Source organism: Acanthisitta chloris, unplaced genomic scaffold (genome assembly GCF_000695815.1).
Source record: "Acanthisitta chloris isolate BGI_N310 unplaced genomic scaffold, ASM69581v1 scaffold2293, whole genome shotgun sequence".
In the NCBI taxonomy this organism is placed as follows: Eukaryota; Metazoa; Chordata; class Aves; order Passeriformes; family Acanthisittidae; genus Acanthisitta; species Acanthisitta chloris.
The window spans coordinates 1-8,136 of NW_008666344.1; the positions used below are offsets into that span (position 1 = coordinate 1).

The window sequence follows — 8,136 nt, forward strand, 5'->3', positions numbered from 1 at the left end:
AGGGACCACTGGGCTCTCCCCCGGGGGTCCCAGCCCATCCCTCACCCTCCCGTTCCTCTCAGGTCGGTGCCTGTGGCTGACACCACGTCCCTCCCCCGTGCAGAGCCTCCCCCACCACCATGGGCAAGAAAAGCAAACTGGGCAAGAGCCGCCGGGATAAATTCTACCACCTGGCCAAGGAGACAGGTGAGTGCCCACCTGGCTGGGGGTGGGGGCTGAGCCCCCATGCAGGAGCCCCTAACCCCCCAGTGTCCCCCTAGGCTTTCGCTCCCGCTCCTCCTTCAAGCTGCTGCAGCTCAACAGAAAGTTCCAGTTCCTGCAGAAGGCTCGGGCACTGCTGGACCTGTGTGCAGCCCCCGGAGGGTGGTGAGTGGGTCAGGGCCAGGGCCACCAGCAGCCTGGCACACTGTCACGGTGTGCTGTGTGTGCTCTGTTATGGTGTCTCGGTGGCAGAGCTGGTCCCAAACCTTGGCAGCACAGGCCAAGGCTTGGGGATCTCTTGGATGCTGTTGTAGCTTTGTTCATCTCTTCTTCCCTCATCCCTTCCTTCCTCACCTCGTCCCCCCTCACCTCTTCTCCCCAGGCTCCAGGTGGCTTCCAAGTTCATGCCAGTGTCCAGCCTGATCATTGGTGAGTGGTGGGAGCTGCAGGAACCAGGGGCAGGGACTCTGTCACATCTCCTGGATGTGACCAAAGGAATGGAATCCTTGATTTGGGATCCTGGCGGGAGGAGAGGGTGGGTGGAAGCCACATGGGATGTGCTGGAGCCCATTTTGAGGGGTTCTTGTGTCCTTCCCCACACCAGGAGTGGACTTGGTCCCCATCAAACCCATTCCCAACGTGGTGACACTGCAGGAGGACATCACCACCGACAAGTGCCGCCAGGTAGAGACCTGTGTCCCTGCCCTGAGTGTCCTCTGCTGCTCTGGGTCCCAGCAGGTCACCTGAGGTGGCAGGGGGTGATGGCCCAGCCACACAGGGGGCTGAGCTGAGCTGTGTGGACAGAGCTTGTTGACAGAGAGGTGTCCCTGTCCCTCAGGCCCTGCGCAAGGAGCTGCAGACCTGGAAGGTGGATGTGGTGCTGAACGATGGAGCACCCAACGTGGGAGCCAGCTGGGTGCATGATGCCTACTCCCAAGGTGGGGTAAAGGGGGACACATGTCCTATCCCACCAGGGCAGGGTGGCAGTGGTATGAGCTGGGGACAGTGACAGCTTACTGCTCTTAGACAGTCATGGAATGGGTTGGGTTGGAAGGACGTTAAAGCTCATCCAGTCCCACCCTGCCATGGGCAGGGACACCTCCCACCAGTCCAGGGTGCTCCAAGCCCCATCCAGCCTGGCCTGGAACACTCCCAGGCATGGGCAGCACAGCTGGTGCATTGCTCCTGCTCTGCCAGCATTGCAGTTCCTTAGCCCTAAACCTGCCTGGTTGGAGTTGTTATTGGGGATTATTTGTAGTATTTCCCAAACTGAGCAGATCTGTGGATACCAGCGAAGGAGAGGTGGGAAGGGAAGGGATCTGCTCCCAGTGACAGAATTTCTCTCCTGCTCCAGCAAACCTGACCCTGATGGCCCTGAAACTTGCCTGTGAGTTCCTCTGCAAGGGAGGTTGGTTCATCACCAAGGTGTTCCGTTCCCGAGACTACCAGCCACTCCTGTGGATCTTCCAGCAGTTTTTCCAGAAGGTCCAGGCCACCAAGCCCCAAGCCTCTCGCAATGAGTCTGCAGAGATCTTTGTGGTGTGCCAGGGTGAGTGGCCAGGGAGGACCTGCAGCTGCTGGGATGGGACTGGGAGAGACCTGCTGATGGCTCTGATTCCTCCATCCCAGGTTATCAGGCTCCAGACAAAATTGACAGCAAGTTCTTTGACCCCAAATACGCATTCAAGGAGGTGGAGATTCAGACCAAGTCTGTTAGTGAGTTGGTCAGCAAGAAGAAGCCAAAGGTATGGTGAAACACTCAGGTGGGACTGAGGATGGGGCTGAAGAGATTGTGATAAGCAAAGTTTCTCAGGAGAATGGAAGATCTGGGGATGCAAAGTGGTGGAAGAAGCAATGCTGGGGAGGTTCTCAGCCCTAAAATTTGGTGCAGCGATGGGGAAAGGGTGGTGCAAGATGTGAGGCTCAGGATGGGTCAGTTAAATTCTCCCCACAAGGTTGGCCTGGGTTTGTGTCTCTCTGAGGCATACTTAGGTCACAGGATAGTAAGGCCATGTCAGGTGCCTCAGCTGGGCATGGAGGTGACACCAAGCTCTGTGTCTGAGGTGGGGCTGGGGGACATCATGGAGCTGGTGGTTTGGGACTGGTGACTAGCCCTGAGTCGTGTGGACACACAGAGTGGTTAAGGTTGGAAAAGATCTCTAGACTCATCAAATCCAGCTGTGAGACACGTTTAGATGGGCACTGCAGCAAGACATGAGTTAGGTGACATCATCCATCCTTCAGGAGTGGTTTAGACGTTCCTTGTGCCCTGCCCTGGCTCACACAGCCCCTTCCCCCTCCAGGCAGAAGGTTATGCTGATGGTGACACGACTCTCTACCACCGTTTCACCCTCATGGACTTCCTCAAGGCTCCCAACCCCGTGGACTTCCTCTCCAAGGCCAACGAGGTATGTGCCCGAAGTGAGGTGACCCCAGAGGGATGAAGAGAGGGTGCCAGGTGCCCCAGCTCCTGTCCTTGTAGAGAGGAGGCTTGGCCATAACAGCCCTTTGCCCTGCCCAGATCACGCTGGGGGACACGGAGCTGGAGAGTCACAGCTCCACCACGGAGGAGCTGCGCCAGTGCTGCAAGGACATCCGCGTGCTGGGCCGCAAGGAGCTCAGGTGCTGGGGGGACTGGGACAGGGCCTGAGGCTTGGCCTGGGGGGCATCTCTAACTGCTTCCTCCCCACCCAGAGCTCTGCTGAACTGGAGGACGAAGCTCAGGAGGTTTTTGGCCAAAAAACTGAAAGAGCAGGCGAAGGAGATGGATATCAAGTAAGGACTACCCTGAGGTGTGGGATGGGGCTGGCCCCAGCACAGCTGGGCTGAGTTCCTTCCTCTTGGCAGCCTGAGCTCTGGGGAGGAGGAGGAAGGCAGGGAGGAGGAGAAGAGGGAGAAGAAGAAAGCGCTGAAAGCTGCAGCTGATGAGGAGGTGAAAGAGGAAGAGGAGGTGGAGCTGGCGCTGGCAGAGATGAAGGCCAAGGAGCTGGCAGAGCTGAAGAGGTAAAAAGACCTGAGTGAGGAGAGATGGGAGAGCACAGGGGACTCCAGCTGTGGGGACAGAGGGTGGCAGTGTCAGAACTTGTCCCTCTGATGGTGGGTCTGGGCTCCTTCAAGTTCTCTGCTCCTCCTAGAAGGTGAAGCAGCTGTTGGGACAGTGGTGTGAGCCCCCTGTGTCCCAGGGTTGAGGACCCCCCACAGTGGGTGACAGTGCTGCTGAGGGAGATGTGGCATCTGTGGATGAGCCTCTGGGGTATGTGTGTGTGAGGCAGGCCACGTGGCCTCATTCCTTTGCCTCCTGCTGCAGGAAGAAGAAGAAGATCCTGAAGGAGCAGCGGAAGCAGCGTGAGCGTGTGGAGCTGAAGATGGACCTGCCTGGTGTCTCCATTGCTGACGACGGGGACACCAGCATGTTCTCCCTGAGGAGCATCCACAGGACCCCGGTGTGTGTGGGAGGAGGACACTGAGCTCCCAGGGCCACTGGGGCTGGGACAGTGCCTGACGAGTGACTCCAGGGCCACTGGAGCTGGGACAGTGTCTGACGAGTGACTGTTCTCGTGTTGCAGCTGCTGGATGAGCTGTCCCGAGGGGACATGGCCTCAGCAGATGCTCTCCTGGAGTTGGGTCCTGGGGATGATGACATTTATGTCTCAGACCATGAAGAAGGGGATGATTCATCTCTGGACAGTGACTTGGACCCTGAGGAGCTGCTGGAGATCGAGGCCCGACAGCGCAAGCTGGAGAGGGAGAGGAGAGAGCAGGGAGGGAAGAGGTGAGAGTGGGAGAGGCCTCCCTGGGGCAGGGGCAGCCTTTGGACAGCTCCAGTGGTGGGCACAGCCTGTCCTGGCTGGGGGCACTGATCCTGCTGCTCTTTGTCACAGGGCGAAGTCTAAGCAGAAGGAAGAGGAGGAGGAGGAAGGGCAGGAAGGGGAGAATCCTCTGCTGGTGCCCCTGGAAGAGAAGTCAGTGCTGCAGGAGCGACAGACCAGCCTGTGGTTTGGGAAGGTGAGTCCCACTGGGACAGAGATGATGGGGCAGCCTCAGCCCCAGCAGTTCCCCAGGACTGCCCTGAGCCCCTGACCCACTGCTCCCCATCCCAGGACGCCTTTGCTGGCATCGAGGATGATGCAGATGAGGACCTGGAGCTGGGGCAGGCCCAGATGTTGGCTGAGAAGCAGCGTGAGTCTCAGAGAGGTGAGTGAGGGGGCTGCAGTGCTGGGGGGCATGGAGGGACTGTCCCATGGCCCAGTCTGTGTGCAGTGTGGGGTCTGCCCCAGCCCTTCCTCACCCAGTGGTTCCCATTCCCAGACAGAGCAACAAAGAAAGGGCAGAAGAAGCAGAAGGTGCCCCAGGAAGAGGCTCCAGCTGAGGCCCCACCAGCCCCAGCCCCAGCCCCTGGCACCGGGAACACACAGGATGAGCAGAGCAGTGATGACGACAGCAGCAGCGACGAGGAGGGGTGAGAGGAGGGTCTGGGTGCTCTGCCCCTGCTCCACAGTCCCAGGGAGCTGGGAGATGAGGCCCCCAGCCCTGACCACACTCCTCTCCACAGCCCACCAGCCCCCGTGGTGAGGCAGCGAGGCCGTGTGGAGCCGTGTGGCTTCGAGGTGGTGCCCATTGAGAACCCAGGTGAGATGGGGGACCTGAGGGTCTTACTCAGCTGGCAGTGCTGCTCCTTGGCTCTTGGTCTGGTTGCAGACAGGCCAAGCTCTAAGCTGTATGTGCCTTGCAGTGAAAAGAGCTCGAGTGCTGGATGCAGAGGGCCTGGCCCTGGGCTCTGTCATCGCCACCTCCAAGAAGGCTCGGAGAGACCTCATCGATGACTCCTTCAACAGGTACCTGGAGCTGTGGGGGCTGGAGAGGCAGCAGTGTTAGTCCTCCCCCAGGGGTGGCAATGAATTGGGATGGGGACAGGACTCCTCATCCCACTCACAACTGCCCTGAGTCCCTCCCCAGGTATTCCTACAACGAGGACGAGGGGGAGCTGCCCGAGTGGTTCACGGAGGAGGAGAAGCAGCACCGGCGCAAGCAGATCCCAGTGGACAAGCAGACGGTCGAGGCCTATCGGCAGCGCTGGAAGGAGATCAACGCTCGACCCATCAAGAAGGTGGCAGAGGCCAAGGCTCGCAAGAAGCGAAGGGTGAGTGGGGCTGTGGGCCTGAGTGGGCACTCCCACCCCCCTCCCAGGGGCTCTGATCCCCCTCCCTGGGGCTCCAACTCCTCCCAGGGCTTCTGTTCCCCTTCTCAGGGGCTCTCTTCACTTCCCCAAGACCTATGATCCCCTCCCAGGTGCTCTGTCCCTCCTCCTATGCCCCTATCCCTGACCCTCACTGTGCCCACAGATGCTGAAGAAGATGGAGCAGATGAAGAAGAAGGCAGAGGCTGTGGTGAGCACAGTGGACATCTCGGAGCGGGAGAAGGTGGCCCAGCTGCGACGGTGAGTGGCCAAGCTGAGATCCACCTCCTTCCTGGTGGGCAGGGCTGGTTGGTGATGCCATGTCCCTGCAGCCACAGCGTGGGGACACCTGTGTCACCCAGCAGGGCCAGACTGGGGGTGGCAGAGCAAGGAAGACACAGAGCCCACAGGAGGGGTGGGACCATGCTGAGCTGGGTGCTGAGCTCTGACCTTTCACCCTTGTCCCATAGCATCTACAAGAAGGCTGGGCTGGCCAAGGAGAAGCGCCAGGTCACCTACCTGGTGGCAAAGAAGGGGGTAGGACCCCGTGTGCGCCGTCCCGCCGGTGTCAAGGGCCAGTTCAAGGTGGTTGACAGTCGCCTCAAGAAGGATGTGAGGGCTCAGAAGCGCAAAGAGCAGAAGAAAAAGCGCCACAAGTGATGTGGGACCTGCACTGTCCCCAGCAAGGGACTCTGCTCAGGGCTGGCTCCTTCCTCCACCACTGCCTTGGGAGCCACGTGTGCCCTCCCATGGGCACAGGACTGTGACTGATGCTGTTCCTCAGTGCCTTGGTGTGGCTCTGCCTCCTGCTCTCCCCTGGGGCAGAGAGGAGTGCTTTGGCCTCAGTGCTGCAGCACTGACCCCTTCCCACACTTGCTGCATCTCCAAGTCTCACCCTGTGGCCATCACAGGAGCATCCTGACCATCCCTGCTGTCCACACAGATGGTCTGAGGCTGCCCAGGACTGTGTCCTGCACCTGGGCAAGGTGGCACTGCCAGGTCCCTCAGTGTGACAGGCACAGAGAGGACTGGGGGGTGGGTTCTGTGTACCTGCTCACACCTCAGAGCCCACTGCCCTCACCTCACTTCATCTCTGACCTCCACCCTCCTGCCCCAGCAGCTGCCCTGTCCCCTCTGTCCCCACACCCTGCTGGAGTGTGACCCTCAGGTTGAGGAAAAGAAAGACCAAGTGAAAAGCAGCACTGGAGGACATGTCTTTAATTTAACCCAGGGCAGGGGCAGGGGGTGGTGTGTTTTCTGTCAGCTTGTGCTGGGGTTGCAAGAGTGTCCCTGTGTCCCTCGTGGTGACAGTGGCACTGTGTGGGTGTTGGGGAGGGGGTGGGAGCAGAGACCATCTGTACTCCGTGGCTGAGAGAACTGGTGAACGTGGACCAGGCTCCAGGCTGGGTTAGAGGTTTTCCTGTCCATCAGCCTCTTCAAAATGGAAGAATATGCTGTGAGAGGAGAATCCCCCTGACCTCCCACCACCCTTTCCTGCCCCTGACCTCCAGCTGTGACCCCAAACCCACGTGTGGGTGATCCAGCAGGTGCACAGGAGGAATGTCAGGGCTGATGGGGTTGAGCCCCTTCAGAGAGGCACAACTGCACCCCACAGCCTGGACACTTGGGTCCTCCCTGACTTCTCACCCCCCAAACTCTGGACAGCAAGTCCCCAGAGTTCAGTGCAGGGCTCCAAGCTCCTGACTGGGTTCCTCCACCCTCACTCCCTGCCCAGGTTGGCCCTTGAGGGTGCCCAGCAGGGTCCTGTTGGTGGGGTGACCCCCTGCCCTGTCAGGCTCAGCCCCTACCTGAGCTGCAAGGGGCACTGTAGGCAGCATCCACACGATCACCTGCAACGGGAAGGAGCCAAAGCTCCTCAGTGTGAGCTGGAAGCTCAGCCAGACCCCCTGAGCTTTTGGAGCTGCCAGGGGTGGCAGCAGGGCCAGGGGCCACGTCCTGGCAGGGCTCACCTGTCTCGTAGTAGTCATAGAGTGTCACAGTGGCTGGCTGCAGGTTCCTCACTGGGAAGTCCTGCTTGGCTACGAAGGCAAAGGTCTCCTCCTCCTTCGGCAGCTGTGGAAACAGCCCAAGGGTGAGGTGCAGCCACCCATGATGGGGAAGCACACAGAGTCCTGCTCCTGTCCCCATGCCCCATCTCACCTGGTCCAGGTAAACTGTCACCTGCTCAGGCTGCACCTCCACCTTCTTCACCAGCCTCTGCCTCTTGAGCTGCAGGGACATGGCTCAGGATGCTGGGGGGATGCTCCAGCACCCCGAGCAGATGCCCCTCTGTGTTGTCCCAGCAGGGTGGGTGTCCCAGAGGGGGTTCAGAGGACAGTGGGAGCTCCTCACCTCCACCACGGAGCTCTTCTCCGGGATGTAGCCAGAGGGCAACTTAGCCTCGATGACTACCATATTGGTGGAGAGACGTTTCCCCGTGTACCTGCAAGAGCAGAGCCCCAGGGTGGGCTTGGCTTCTGCCCTCCCTCCTCGGCCGCCCCTGTCCCCCCCAAACCTGCCGTGCCCGCAGGAGGAGGCGGAATCCAGCCCTGGCATCCCCCGTGCACTCCCCGGGCTGTGTCTCCACGCGGAGCTCGAGGGTCCCAGCGCTCGGAGGGGGTGGGATGTTATAGCGCAGAGTCACCTGCGGCCAGGCAGGGGTTAGAGCCCGCGGGTGGGCACAGGGTGGGCACGGGGCACCAGGCTGCACCCACCTGCACCAGGGCACAGCCCTGTCCCCGGGCTCGCAGCCCGTACGT

General features: G+C 60.3%; 2 protein-coding genes across 2 annotated transcripts; one reads left to right on the plus strand and one right to left on the minus strand.

Moving 5' to 3' along the window:
- Positions 1-119: 119 nt before the first annotated feature.
- FTSJ3 (FtsJ homolog 3 (E. coli)) lies at positions 120-6,037 on the plus strand. The gene is made up of 21 exons (XM_009072058.1): positions 120-186; positions 261-366; positions 584-630; positions 806-885; positions 1,040-1,139; positions 1,556-1,750; positions 1,831-1,946; positions 2,505-2,609; positions 2,723-2,823; positions 2,896-2,976; positions 3,049-3,204; positions 3,509-3,644; positions 3,768-3,973; positions 4,083-4,206; positions 4,302-4,395; positions 4,510-4,660; positions 4,754-4,830; positions 4,934-5,036; positions 5,158-5,341; positions 5,544-5,638; positions 5,848-6,037. Exons 1-21 carry the CDS (start codon positions 120-122, stop codon positions 6,035-6,037), a joined length of 2,514 nt encoding a protein of 837 aa, XP_009070306.1.
- A 748-nt stretch (positions 6,038-6,785) lies between these two features.
- LOC103799711 (murinoglobulin-2-like) lies at positions 6,786-8,133 on the minus strand (the record flags this gene model as incomplete). The annotated part of the gene is made up of 7 exons (XM_009072059.1): positions 6,786-6,811; positions 7,186-7,227; positions 7,348-7,450; positions 7,538-7,606; positions 7,730-7,820; positions 7,897-8,021; positions 8,092-8,133. Coding segments are annotated over 7 exons (498 nt in total), but the record flags the coding sequence as incomplete, so codon positions are not given.
- Positions 8,134-8,136: the final 3 nt, after the last annotated feature.

Excerpts from the sequence above, each read along its gene's own strand:
- FTSJ3 (XM_009072058.1), top strand. The coding sequence starts at position 120 with ATGGGCAAGAAAAGCAAACTGGGCAAGAGCCGCCGGGATAAATTCTAC. Across the intron at positions 886-1,039 it reads CCACCGACAAGTGCCGCCAG|GCCCTGCGCAAGGAGCTGCA; the intron begins GTAGAGACCTGT and ends CCTGTCCCTCAG. Across the intron at positions 5,342-5,543 it reads AGGCTCGCAAGAAGCGAAGG|ATGCTGAAGAAGATGGAGCA; the intron begins GTGAGTGGGGCT and ends CTGTGCCCACAG.